Here is a 15,042-nt window from a genome sequence, read left to right as displayed (position 1 = left end):
AGTGGGAGCAAAAGTTGCTTCATAATCTATGCCTTTCTGCTAAATAGCCTTTTGCAAAAAGTCGAGCCTTATGGCAATCAACCTCACCATCCGACTTGCGTTTCAACTTGTAAACCCACTTTGTACCAATGGTCTTTTTGCCAGGAGGCAAATCACATAAAGTCCATATGTCATTTTCTATAAGTGCATCATATTCTAATTGCATGGCAGCCATCCAATTTTCTGAATTCTGTGCTTCATCAAACGATAGAGGTTCCTCTATATCAGATAAGCTAGACACAGCCAAAGCATAACAATCTGATGCATAAGAGGCATGGCGAGAACCTGAACGAGTACGACTAGACAAAGGTGCATCCAATTTACTGTCACACAAAGTGTGCACCAGCCATTTTGGCATACCTCTAGCTTGCTCATTTTCAGCCCTTGCCTCCCATCAAGTACATCATGTACATCTGCATCGGTATTAGGCTGATCTGTAACATTTTCAGAAACCCCCATAGGCTGTACATTTGACTCATTTGAATTCACATTCAAACTTCCACCACTGAAAAGAGGTAATAAACAGTCATAAATGTCCTGTGAGCTTACATTACTATCTCTAGTACATGACACGAAAGGCTGAACAGAATCTTCCACAGACACCACATCACGTGAGACCAAAATACGCTTTGTTTGCGGATGGTACAACCTGTAACCTTTGCTTTCAGCACTATAACCAACAAAAATACATTCGACAGCCTTAGCATCCAATTTTTTGCACTACGCTTGTGGCACTAAACCATAAGCCAAACAGCCCAAAACACGCATGTGCTCAATAGATAGCTTTCTATCATGCCATGCTTCATATGGAGTCGTAGACTACAACGCTTTCGTACGACACATGTTGAGTACATAAGTGACATACATGACAGCCTCAAGCCAAAATGAATGTGGTAATGCTCAACTCTTGACCATACATTGTGCCATTTCTGTAAGATACCTATTTTTCCTCTCAGCTTTGCTGAGGCATATACGGCATTGTACATTGATGTTTTATCCCACGACTAGCCAGAAATGCATTAAATTCATGAGACATATACTCCTCCCCTTGATCGGAACGGAGGGTGCCCATAGTACATTTCAAGACATTTTCAGCCATAGCAAGAGATATATCCATGCATGCCTAGAGTAGTCATCAATGATAGTCACGAAGTACAAGTAATTTCCCAAGGACTAAGTTTTCATAGGCCCACAAACATCATTATGCACAAGTTGCAATCTGCATGTAGCACGAACTTATCCATCCATTTTACCCAAAATACAGCCTTCACAAACATGTTTAACACGTGCTTCAAGAGGCGGCAAAGAAGCAATCATATCAGATTTTTGCAAGCGCAGCAAACTGGCAAAATTCAGATGCCCAAAACATGCATACCACAGTTTTGCATCTGAAACAGCCCTTGAATCTGCAACTGCATTTACAAAATTTTGTCCATACTTGTCATACTAAGTGAGCTTATACAGCCCATGACACAACAGGCCAGATGCAACAATTTCATCACCAAAACTGAGATCATTGTAAGCACAATAAGCACAATCTTTCCAACTCCTTGAACAGGATAAGAGGCATTGTTGACACAAGTCACCGTATTCCCATGAGGGACAAACTCAATAGAGGTAAACAAATCACGATGTGAGGTAATGTGCTTTGTAGCACCACTTTCAAAATACCACATGTGAATCTGCAACAACTGACATACATGCATCATGGACAATAGGATCATAAGTACACTCTGCACTAAATGCCCATTCCGCATCAACATCACTATCACAATCTCCTTTGACAGAAGACTCTACAATCGCTGCACTTGTATTGGACCCTATAGTGGATCTAACCTCTTTCTTCTTAGCCTCTTTTGCCTTCATTTTCCGACACTGCTTTATCAAGAGATCATTAGCTTTACAATAATAGCAACGCATCTTCTTTTTGCCCTTACCACCAGAATTGCCACATGAATTGCTGCCAGCAGAAGCATTAGGAACAAAAGTTTTGCCACTCACAGCAGAACCATAAAATGGGGTTACATTGTTGTTCCCACCTTTTCTTTGAGCTACAATAAAAGCCTGTTCAACTGCACACTGCCTAGTCCTGTTTTTTCTGGAAAGTGACTCTTGCAACAACAATGTGCATAATGCATCAAACTTGACAACTTCAAGATTTCCTTGGGTCATAAGTCTCCAAGTACTAGCAAAAGTCTAGTAAGAATCTGCCAAAGCATCAAGAACAATCTGCACAAGTGAACTGTCAGAAATGACTTCTCCTGCAGAAATTAGTTTTCTCCTGCAGAAATTAGTTGCTCATTAACATCATTGACACCAGCAAGGAAAACGTCCATTTCATCTTCCTCGTGCATAATCTTCGATTCCAACTCTTTACGCAGCAAAGCAATTTTAGCCTCATTGCGGCTTGCATAAAGACCTGTTAGAATATCCCAAGCCTGTTTTGCAGATTTTGCCAAACGGATATGAGGAGTGATAGTGCGCTTCACAGACAATGCAATCGATGCATGAGCCTGCGCATCTCTTACATCCCAACGAGCCTGCTCAGCCATAGGCAAAACAGCTCTGACAGCAGCAACCCTGGCAGCAAAACCTGGAGCATCCTCAACATCGCCTGCATCCACATTACCAGGACGTACATTAATGCCCTGCACAATGTTCCAAGCTCCCTTTGATACAAGTACATGTTGCATCCTGTAAGCCCACATAGGGTAATTGTCCCCATCCAATCTGTTCTTAGCAACAAACATCTTGAATAAATCTATGTTATTGTCAACCATGGAAAATGCATGCACCTGATGTGAAAACTGATCGAAATGAGGAGAAACTGAGTGAGACCAGCACGTGCTATATTGCACAACCCGCAGTAGACTGTATGAACCTGATATGCAGTAATTGGCACTGACAAAAATTCTGCATTAAATGACGAAATTGCCTGTGCAGACCTGGCTGTAGTGGAAACGGAGGTCGAAATGAGCTCGAAATGAAATTCTGAGTAGACCGAGCTCTACGATCTCCCAAATTTTTTGTCGACCTGCTTACGCTCGCCAAAGCTAGTTGAAATCTGAGAAAACGAGCCGATATGTTCTGGCGACTAAGCCCAAGAGGACGTGACCTGCTCTGATACCAATTGTTGGAATTAGGGTTGCAGGGAAAAGCACACAGCTTGGAGAAGACGAAGGAAGCTCAAGGCACACAACAGAGAGTGTATTACTTAGTGTGCAATGGAAAGATGGATAGCCCAAGAGTGATGGGCGTATATACAATGCACGGGGGGAAAACCTCCTAAAGAGGGGAAAAATGCCCCGGTAGTCCTAGTGTGTTCACACACATCGCTACCACGTGTATATGGTAATAGGGGTTGTTTAGGAGTTGATTTGGGACTAAGCTGAATGGAGGAAATTCAAGCCTTACTTTAGTCAAACATTCCAGCCATGTTCCCGTTCCGGTCCCCCCTCCTCCTCCCCGTTTCCGTCCCGTTTCGGACCCTCCCGCTCCCCATTCCTCTTTCGGGTAACTATGATCGGAGCACAAAACAGGGAATTTCAGCTTGCTGTAATTTTACACAGGTTTAATGTTTTGGTCAATTTTGATGCATATATGTCCCAAAAGCTTTGGGGAAGCTAGGGAATCATCAAGAAGATGCTTTGGTGCAATTTAGAGGCCAAAAGCAGAAAATTCGGCGTGCTGAAAGTTCTCACCAAGTTCATAAAAGTGATTTGAAATACATGGTAAATCACCGTTTACTTTGTTTCTTATCCATGATGAATTCTGCGACCGTTATGCTACTAAAATTGGGCTAGAGTAGGGAAATTTCAACCCAATAAAAGTGGGACAGCTTGTAGAAGATTACAGCAATTCAATAAGAATAAAGAAATACCGCAAAGGGCGCCAATCATTGGGGCCAACAGGGTGTCATTGTCTACTTGAAAGCATCTAGCACCAAGTCGTGGATTGTTTTGAAGTGGTGAATTCCAGTTGCATGTTTATTTGTGAAGTTTCTTTGTGCCATCAAGTGCAGGGAAATTTAGACGACATACTTCTAGATGAAAGTAAGAGTTTTACCGCCCATTAGCAAGGCTATAGGCATGACCACTTGGAACAACCTATTCTAAGAGCCACACTCGAATTTGCATATTTAGGGGGTTTATTCATGCTCAATGAACCACTCGCAAAGAACTAGGCAAGAAAAATCTATGTCAATGCTGCACAACTTGTTGAATAACCGAGGAGACTCATTCTCATGCTCACCCCCAATAGCGCCTGTCACAGACTATTGACGTGTCAAGCCACTGAAGAACGAAGCCAACCTGCATATCATGGCCAAGGAGCCTAAACCCTAAGTGGAGAAGTAAAAGCAGCAGAAGAAGTTTTACCAACTTACAAGTCTTGCCGAGTGGCCTATTTTTTAAGAAGAGTTCCCACCAACTTATGGGACCCCATTCGATGGGGCCCGAGTGACATAAAGGCATTAAAATAAAGCAAGACCACTCACACACTCAATTCCTTGCGAAATTGTTGATGATGTGGCAGTTGTACAAACGCACGCGTTTTATGTCGATGACATGGTACGCTGTACGGATTTTTGCAGAACGCGTTGGAAGCTTTTTACGCTTTTGGACCAAATGTTTTTGAGTTTGAAGCTTTTCATGTAACTACTTTTCATAGGCCAAGGGCCTTTAAATATGTACAGAGGGTTCATTCTCTAACACACTTCTGGTTGAAGGTGCAGAGCGTGAGTACCGACATTGTACCAAGTTCAAGTAATATAACAAAATACAGAAAGGGGCGCCAAGGTTTGGGGCCAGTACTCTCTCGGGTGAAATTCCGCCACTCTGTGTCACGTGTGCTCTCTTCTCTCTCTCTTTCAGTACAGTTGTTATTGAAGTGCTAAAGTCTGTTCAGTCTAATCTTTTTCGTTGGCACGTGGTGTCCGTCTCGTGACAGTGGTATCAGAGCTTCAGGCGTGTGCTTTTCTGAAAGCATACGAGTCCCACCAAAGAGTAGACAAAGCAAATCGACGGTTCCAAAGTCTACTCGAATTTTATTTGAAGAATCTTCGTGCCTAGACCCCGGACTTATTAGCGACTCCCACGCTTACTTCATCGCGCATCGGGCGCGCTCCCATCTACACCGCTCTGTCTTACAGGGCATAAGCCATAAAGAACCCAAAACATGGAATTCATGGATTCCTACTCGCAGTTTCTCCTCGACGAGCTTCGCGACATTCTTACGCGGTATCCTCACCAAAATCTTTCGATGCTGCAAAGTTTTCAAAAGATTTTGAATTACATGTTACTCCCTCTGATGCCCCAGGTAATACCTCCTCCTCCAACACTAGAAAGTATGAGAGCTTCCAACCGGCAACCTTCCCAATCATTTGTTCCAATTGGGAGAGTCATCAGTAATATGATGCAGCCATCTGACCCTGACCCTGACCCTGTGCAACCGCCTCTTGCCACCGTCGTTGCCCCCACCTCCCCCACCACCAGGCTACAATGGTTGGAGCCCATATAGATACCCTTATTATCCGTACCCGAGATACGCACCTAACCAACCGAAAGGTTTCAAGGATGGCGGCACAACAATCAAATTTTTCACTTTTTCCAAGGTGAAAGATCAAAACAAAGCATTGCAGTCCCTTCAACAATTCAACAACATCTATGCTTTGGGAAATACAGAAGAATCCAAGATTTCTCGAGCAACAAGATTTCTTAAAGATAATGTGATGTAGTGGTGGAGTTCAATCGCGACACAACCGCATGCTCCAAGGACCTGGCAAGCTTTCAAGAAAGTCCTTGCACGCAGTTATATGCCTTCTCTTTGAAGTCCGGATTTTGGCAGAGGGGGGCAACTTGAAAATGCTTGCCACCGAAACCATGGACGACTATAACCAAAGGTTTCTCGACGTGTACCTTCGGGTGTCCTTTAGGTTCGTTCCCTTGGAGGCCCAATGCGAGCGATACACCATTGGACTACCATCACCATTGCAGGAATATTTTCTCCCCAAGCAAGTCTCCACCAAGCAAGAACTTATGGCCCATGCCGCGGTGGGCTACAAACTAATAAAGGGAAAGCTGGAGTTTACCACAAAGAACATTTGGCCACTAACTAGAACTCTCGGCAACACCGAACAAATTCTCGCGAGTCTCATGAAACCCAACCTCAAAGGCCTCGTTTGACGCCTCAACAACGAGACACCTTACTCAACTTATGGGACCCCATCCGATGGGACCCAGGTGACATAGAGGCATTGAAATAGAGCAAGACCACTCACACACTCAGTTCCTTGCGAAATTGCTGATGACGTGGCAGTTGTACGAGCAAACGCGTTAACATTGATGACGTGGCAGGCTGTACGGATTTCTGCAAAACGCACTGGCAACTTTTTGGGCTCACGCTTTTTGGACCAGATGTTTCTGAGTTTGAAGCTTTTCATGTACCTGCTCTTCATAGGCCAAGGGCCTTTAGATATGTGCAAAGGGCTCATTCTCTAACACACTTATGGGTGAAGGTGCAGAGCGTGAGTACTGGCATTGTACCAAGTTCAAGTAATATAAAGAAATACCGAAAGGGACGCCAAGGTTTGGGGCCAGTACTCTCTCGGGTGAAATTCCGCCACTCCGTGTCGCCTGTGCTCTCTCTCTCTTTCAGTTCAATTGTTATTGAAGTGCTAAAAGTTTGTTCAGTCTGTTCTTTTCCGTTGGCACGTGGTGCCCGTCTTGTGACAACGCCTGCTATAAGAGACACATGCCATTGGATCTCCAAAGAATCCAAAGGCTATTGAGCTTGCCTATCTTGCAACACCTCAGCCTGATTCTAGGATGCCTCTTATACTGCTCTAGACATCGCCTCAGTCATGATCTAGTAACCCCTCCTAAAGAGGTCTGTGTGGCGGCTACTTTACCTCATCCAACCTTTATATCAATATCCATCTATAAACAAGGATAGGTTGTGTATGCCCCTTACTACCTGCCTCACTCTTTCTCTTTCTATGTGTCTGATCAACACTATGATGCTGTCGAGCACTCTGCTCTACTGCTGACTCTGACCTTCTTATCGCTATCATGCTATCACACAAGGTCTTGCCACTATAGAACTCTATTTTGTCTATTGTGGCCATGAAGGTCGACCCTTCCAAAGACCAGTTTGTCTCTGTTGTCATCTAAAAACTCTATGGAAGAGGTGGTAGCCATCGTTATAGATGGCATAGATGTCTGGGTCTGTACTGAGCACATGAATGGAGTACCAAAAATAAAACCCATATGCCTCAACATGTCTAGCAACCAAAATTGTGCAGGTAGCTCCAAAAAAAAAAAAAAAAAAAATTGCAGGGTACTTTGAGACCTAGCATCTATCCTCAAAAGCAGCTAATGTGAAATCCTCGTACCACAAATATAAAAAAATCTATCCGTCCTCGAAAGAGATAAGAAAATAAAACCCATCTAGCAACCAAGAATATGCAGGTAGCTCTCAAAATGAAATTTTTACACGATACTTCGAGACCTAGCATCTATTCTCAAAAGCAACTAAAGTGAAGTTCTCATACCACAGTTGCAGAAAAATCAATCTGTCCTTGAAAGCAACAAGAGTGTGGCTGACTGCCCTACAGGCAAGCACCTGTGAAGAGACAACAACAATGGCAGTACCTCTACCCAATAGCATGGGGTCCTCCATTGTGCTTTCATCCAAAGCACATAGAAGAGAAAACAGCGATGAAAGTACCTCTGCCCAATAGGATCGACCTCCACTATGCTTTCATCCAAAGCGGCTAGACTACACTTGAGCCACTCCCAGATTTTGACCCCGCATAGGTGCATCCGACCAGTCAGCTGATGGCGCCTCTTTGAGAGAGAATCTCAATAGATCTTGTGCTCTAGCTCTTCTAGATTAAAAAATGATAATGCCATAGTATTCGAGAAAGTAGAGCCTGTCGAGAAGTAACAATCGCCCAATCCCGATTGTTATGTCCCACATAGGCCAATTTCGGTCTTAGAAAGACGTTAAAAATCTCTCTCTCTCTCTCTCTCTCTCTCTCTCTCTCTCTCTCTCTCTCTCTCTCTCTCTCTCTCTCTCTCTCTCTCTCTCTCTCTCTCTCTCTCTCACGCACGCGAAGAAAAAAGGCTGATTTCTACAATCTTGAGAAATCCCTCATAACGCCCAGATGGTGCCAATCTGTGGGCAAGTACATAATTGTTACAAAGCACGCCTAAAGGCAACAAACTGGAAACTGTAAAAACTAGATTCAACTAGCCACAGGGGAAAACTGTAGAAACTAGAAACTGCTAACATCCCCAAGAGACTGTAGAAGGAGGACACATGATGAGTAGCAAAGCACTGCACTTGAGCAGACAAGGAGCTATTAACCAGGATAGAGACCAATCCACTTGTTGAAGGTGGTTGTGATAACAACAACCATGTGACAACTTGCTGCAAGATCCTGATAGAGCCAGATGAGAGCATAGCAACAAACAATGCCCAAAACAAGAAAAACAAGGAAAGAAAACAAATAAAGAAACCAACAGAAACTAGACAACAAACCAAACACTTACTCAAAGGACAAACTTCACCCACACCCACGCACCCAAACAAGAAGAAGGAAAGAAAACAACAAAAGAAACCAACAAAAAACAAGACAATAAACCAAACACATACTCGGAGGACAAACTTCACCCACACCCTCGCGCACACACCCAAAAGCAAGTCTCTATAGTACGATAGAAACAAAATACGAAAGACAAGCAATACATTCCTTTACATACACACACCGCACACAAACAATCACAACCACACCCACATGTATAATAAAGCTCAAGCTCAAGCTCTCTCTCTCTCTCTCTCTCTCTCTCTCTCTCTCTCTCTCTCTCTCTCATGTCTTCTTCCCACAGCTTACTTTAACAATCTCCCCCTAGAAAGGTGGCCCATGACAATCTCTGAGTCATTGCAAGAATCCTCCTAGCCACACTCTGACTTTCTCCCTTTTTTTCAGCAAAAAGTGGGACTTGTGACCCTTGCATTACATAAAAATCGACCATAGGTCCATATACGACAAGTATGTTTATACAATGATCAGTAAAATCCTTATCATCTGTGATGGCATTTGTACTCTCTCTCTCTCTCTCTCTCTCTCTCTCTCTCTCTCTCTCTCTCCGTACCTGCTGAGAAACAATTTTCTTTCCAAGACTGTGTGCATAAGCGCGGAGGTCTTTCTTCTCTTTAGGAGAAAGGACAGGAAATTGGCGATGGGCAGGCCGACCTTCAAATGGGGTGATTGCAACGTCCCCTTCTTCACTCACAAGCTCCTCCAACTGAGCAGAAGAGAAACAAAATCGAGCTGCTGGAAGGACGAGGCGGGCACAGCTGACATGGCGAACTCGTAGGGGAAGATTTACTGCACGAGCGGGAGCGTGCAAGGAGAGGGTGGACCAGGTCCGCCAGGACGCCCCCAGTACGCTCAGCCCAGCGAAACTCGCCATTATTTATCCTCCTCCCATTTAGCAAAAGCGAGAGAATTGCCATAGAACCAATATTTTTTGCTCTAATAAATTGAGCAATTATCAGGATATATTTGACATATTAATGAAAAGAGAGAGATGCATTTGCACAGACACATACACTCACTTTTATAATGAAAATGTTAAAATTAAGGCTTCATTACAAAAAAGGTTATTTCTCATATATATATATATATGTGTGTGTGTGTGTGTGTGTGAGAGAGAGAGAGAGAGACTATTTTACTTAAATATATAAACACAAAAGAATTAAACAATTCAAAAGACAATTGGTTATAGATAAGTGACCAGGATAGCACAAAAAACAGTTCAGTTTTAGAATTATTTTTGTACATTGTAATAAGAATGAGATCTCGTTCTATTGTAAAAGTAAAAAGGAGTTTTTGTATTGTCTGCTACAGAAAATAAGACTAGTCTGGTACATGAAGGATGGACAATAGCAAAACCAAAGAGATTTCATGAAAGGATATAGTCATCACCTGCATCCATTCAAACAAGACAACAACCATGTTAGCTTTGAATGTGTTTTGCAAGTGTCAACGGACTATATCAGTTGTTATCCATGTCCAACTTACAACCTTTTTAACTTAAAATTGTCGTCCAAAGTGCTCATGTATTTTTGACAACTACAAGGTGTGTTCTTTATTCTTTTTAAGTTCATTTTAAAAGGTCATTACTCCTTAAAGATACAAGCCAATTTTGGTAGTAATTATATGTATGGTTTCTATATACCCGATTTTTTTAAGACCTTAAATAGATATTTACATACATATCATTCTGATCGGAAGGCCACCACCCCTTTCGATCCAAGTGTCTTATTCTCAATATCAGCACAAAGTCATTTTGCACCTACTCCTCAGTCATACAGCACTATATATTACATAGCAACGTTGTCGTGCTCTTTCTTAATGCAGCAAAATCAATCCAAGAACTCATTCATACCAAGTAAGTGCACACAGTATCACTTTTACCGCCTCCATCACTCTTTCCTCCTTTTTTTTTATAAAACCATCAAGCAAAACTTAGTAGCCCTATCTTCTGTATCAGAGGGGACGGGTACGGAGAGAACTTTTGAAGGAAGTTTTTGAGGGAGCTTTTTCATGTTCTTTTACTTGGATAATATATTCTAGCAAAAAGCTCCCTCCCCTGTTGCTAGAGAGAGCTTTCTTTGTCATTTATCAATCCCTTAGAATTTTCAAACTATGGTTGTCTTTGATAAAACTTATGCTACAACCATATTCGAAGGACAATATGATACAATCCACACTTTCACGACATGTGAGTCACTACACAGATCCCAATTTTAGTTTAGTACACATCATCTATTAACAAAGAAATATGTTATGCACGAAGCAAACGAACTGCAAAATGATTTCAACCCAGCATATAGCATATTTAAACAAAGTAACATGGTAAGCTCCAAGTAGACAAACTACAAGACATTTAGTGTCAACCAACAAAGAGACATGTTATGCACAAAGTCGACGACATTCCAAAAAATTGTTCTCATTAAAAGAGTCTCAATACAAAATCAATCCGCAATTACATAAAAAGTCACAAGCGCTCAATGGCAATTATATTGCACGTCTATAATTGGACACACGTAGTAGATCTTCATTTGTAAGCTTACTCTGATGGACGAACATATTCTCAAAGTATTCACCACAGAAATCCAAAAACATTTTTGCGTCTAGGTGCACCGCATGATAAACTTCATCTTTGTCCTCCACAAGACGCATGTGTTGAGCCCGAGGTGGCATAGAATCTCCATGTTTTATTTCAACTGTCTTCAAAAGTAGTCCTTCAAAGTCCAAAACAAGCACTCTTTTGATATTCTTAACAGCAAGTGGCAGGTGATAAGGAGGTGATTGATATATACAACAAGGCCTTGGATGAGGTTGGTTGGGTGCTTCAAAACCTTCCTTCAAATCATGCCTACAGATAGTCAACCCACTTTCTTGTACTGATGACTCTGCAATTGAAAAACAAGAAATTTATTATGTTCAAAGTATACAAGCAGTTTCTACATTTTCTATGCTATGGTATTATTAGATGCCAAAGTCCATCTTCAACTTCCTCATTGCTATAAACAAATCCCAATTGAAAACCTTACAAAGCTTCACCATTTCTCCAAGCTATGCTTCTTTGAAGCATGGAGAAAAGTAAGGTCTACCACCTGGCTAGGCTAGGGTCCACTATGAATGAGAGAAAAGTAAGATCTACCATAGGTCCAAACTAGGCTTGATGATGAGGGGTCTCTTGTTTCAAGGTCTACACTTGTCCAAGCTACACTTCATACAATATAGTGGTGGATAGCTAGACTCGATTGGGAATGGGAGAAAAGATGCAAGGTCCACCACCTATCCAACCTCTTAGGCTCTTTCTTAAGTGTTTCCCTTCTCACTACATGGAGGACTTGTGATATCTAGAAATATTTTTTTTGAGATCTGAAGAAGAAACAAAAAGAGAAATTTGATACCATGCACATGTATATTTAAGTATGTGAAGCAAGGTTCAAATCATAAAAGGTACCTTAGGGGTGTGTTTTATTTAGCCTTAGAAGATTGTTCTCAGCTTTGACCTTGTTTATATAATCCTTTGCAGTGATTGCCTTCAATGGCCCCTTTGTAGTACATCCCAATTGCCTAGCTAGATTAATTAATTGTGGTGCCTTCATGCTTTCAATAGTTGTACCTTCCTTTTTCAACATCTCTTGTATTTTGGGCTCGTTTGATGTTTGTCGGTTTTGTCACTTGCTCGATTGTGTTTGCCTTCAAGGATAGCTTCACCTTTGTCATATTTTGCAGGAGTTATCCTTCTTGTAAAGAACACCTTGGCTGACCAAGCATCATTGTTTTGCTTCCAGTTATCTTTGATTTCTTTATATTCACTCTCATTTGTCAATGTTGGCTGTCCGTAACGATTAGAGGCAATGAAATTCCGCACATCCCTTGTCTCATTCACCTCAAACAAGTAGGGAAGCAACTCCTCCAAGAGCATATTGTCAACCAGTTTTTCACCATCAAATTGGGATGGAAAAATACAATTGTTTGCAGGAGAAATGCATCCCTTGTAAGGAGAGTCATCAATAAGCACTATTCTTTGTGGGTCACATTCATACCCCATGGAAATTTTAACTAGAGGCTTGAACATTGCCTCAATGGTTGGATTGTCAGGTCTAAATAATTTTTTGCTAAGCTCTCTAGTGCTTTAATAATTTGAAGCACATTGTTCCTAGTAGCCGTTTACCAAATTGCAACACTAAACCTCTGTAATATAATCTTAAAAAATTGGATGGAACCTGGCCTAAGTATAATCTATCTTTTTGAATCTAGCTGCAATGACTGGTGGTGTGAAGACGGCTGAGGGGAACATTTCAATAGCATACCATTTAAGTCCAAAATAATTGTATGGATTTCTCATCTGCACTAGATGAAGTAGCAACAAATGGAAATGGCTCTTGAGCAGACGTTTTAGTCTCTTTTGAAGTAGGTTGTATCGTTGGAGTAGGCATTTCTTTATTCTCGTTGTTGCAAGCTTGCTCAAGGTGCACATCACCAGACTTTGGTATAGACGTATCATCCACCTTGGGCATGTCAAAAATAATAGAATCAAGGGGTCCAACGATTGTGGACTCAACCACAAAGGCCTTATCTATCTCAATTGCGAATCTAAAAGACACAAATAACATTGGTTTCTCAAAAATCACTAAAATTTAAATCACCAATTTTAAACATGTGGAAGTCGAACTTAGGAATTTATTCAAGGTAAAATCCTTGCAGCTATTAATACACAAGGCAACACTAATCTATACTACAATCTTTTGTGACAAATTTATACACCCTACACTTTAATAAAAAATGGTACTTAAGTGAATACCGAAGGACACATAAAGTTAACAACAACCATGAATTACTTGATTGAGATTGACCCATTAAAAGTCATATTAACACATGTAATTAAGACTTCTATCCATATAAATACTTGAAAATATCAAATAAAGTCATAGTCAACAAACTATGTGTCTCCTCATTCAAGTCGACCAATAGTCTCAAGATATGCATAGTCATAACCTCTTAATTTAATGTCTAAAGATAAGCCTTTATCCAAAGGTGTTAATTTTGGATGGAATATATAGCTATGTTTTGGACACTCATACAATGAGAGGTATTTTTGTAATCCAGCACGTTTCCTTTTTCTACAAATTTACAAATCTATGCCTAGTTAATCTCTCTCTTCTTCTATATTCAATTCTTCTCTCAATAGAGACCTTAATAGAAGCAAGGTCTACCACTTGTCCAAGCCAGTGCAAGGAAATGGCTGTTGTTTTAAGTCCACCACAATTAGAGTCCACAGAAGGTTCACCACCACACTTGTTTGAATTAGCCTCCATGAAAGGTCCACCACTTGTCCAAGCTATATGGGGTTGTTTGAAGGTCTAACACACTTCTTGAGATCGGGATCTATGTATGGTTCACCTACCCATGCTAGCTTTGAAAGTATAAAATAAAGGGGATAGTACGAGGTCTAAAACTCATCAATTTAAGCTCTTAAGTTTAGGCTAGTGTTTTTTTTAAATCTAAGGGTTCATCACTCAAAAATTATAAGATTATTCTCTACATTTAAACCTTTAATTCTTGAAGATGAAAAAGATGGACTCAAAAAATACTACATAAAACAAAACCTAACATTAAGAGTATCAAATCAACAAAAATAGATGTTAACATATACAAGAAGTTCAAAACATACGTCTTTCCATTTCCAAGTAGGCCTCCATTGACAAAGGAGGTTGGTCTTCTTCTCCTTCTTCTTCTTACGGAGAAATCTCTTCTCTGATGGGCACATCGTCAGCTAATTCCAAAGTAGGTTGTTGATCTTGAAGGCCAGCCCACTTTTCTATATCAGCATGGCCTTAGCAAATTTGTGAAGCCTGGTTGCTAAGGTTCCTTGCTCTTGCACACTCTCAACTAAGCAAATGACGTCTTCTTTTTGTTGTAATCCTTCTTGTGCAACCAGAGAGCCATCACTAAAGATATCTACAAGCTTGCGATCTTCAAAACCGTATGTATGCATGTAGTGCTTGACAAAAACTCTTTTTCTGGCTTCCAAATATTGCAAATTTGACATGCCTTCATTTTCTACTTGAAGCAAAGAACAATCAATTGGCATGGGATGTTGGGTTGATCTCCTTCTCAGGTCTTCAAATGCATTACCTTGTCCCATGAAGGCAATAACTACAAGGAATTGAATTGCTCCTTTGCAAGGTGCTAATGAAAAGTGATGCAAGGCACCACAACAATGGTAGCTCACATTATCTTCCATACTCTGGAATGCACATTGCAATTTTGTGAGTTTAGAGAAATCTATAAATGCAAGAAACACAAATCTAGGATCAATTGAGCCTCCAGAAATAGCCAACATCCCATCCAAAGCATTGTTAAATATCTCCTTACTCCACTGCAAGTTGTCCCCATAGTGTTTTGTCAAGTCT

The 15,042-nt window shown here is 41.1% G+C and overlaps 1 protein-coding gene across 1 annotated transcript in view; it reads right to left on the bottom strand.

The window, feature by feature from the left end:
• LOC147437004 (uncharacterized) overlaps positions 1-9,550 on the bottom strand; it is a 66,314-nt gene extending 56,764 nt beyond the window's left edge. The window contains exon 1 of the mRNA XM_086486414.1: positions 9,195-9,550. Coding sequence (XP_086342540.1) covers positions 9,195-9,515 — 321 coding nt within the window. The 5' untranslated portion in view covers positions 9,516-9,550. The remainder of the gene's footprint in view (positions 1-9,194) is intronic.
• Between the last annotated feature and the right edge of the window lie 5,492 nt (positions 9,551-15,042).

This window comes from Adiantum capillus-veneris, chromosome 17 (genome assembly GCF_014529385.1).
Source record: "Adiantum capillus-veneris isolate H3 chromosome 17, ASM1452938v2, whole genome shotgun sequence".
Lineage (NCBI taxonomy): Eukaryota > Viridiplantae > Streptophyta > Polypodiopsida > Polypodiales > Pteridaceae > Adiantum > Adiantum capillus-veneris.
Note: the sequence above shows the minus strand (reverse complement) of the source record. Positions and strands in the feature narration are given on the sequence as shown.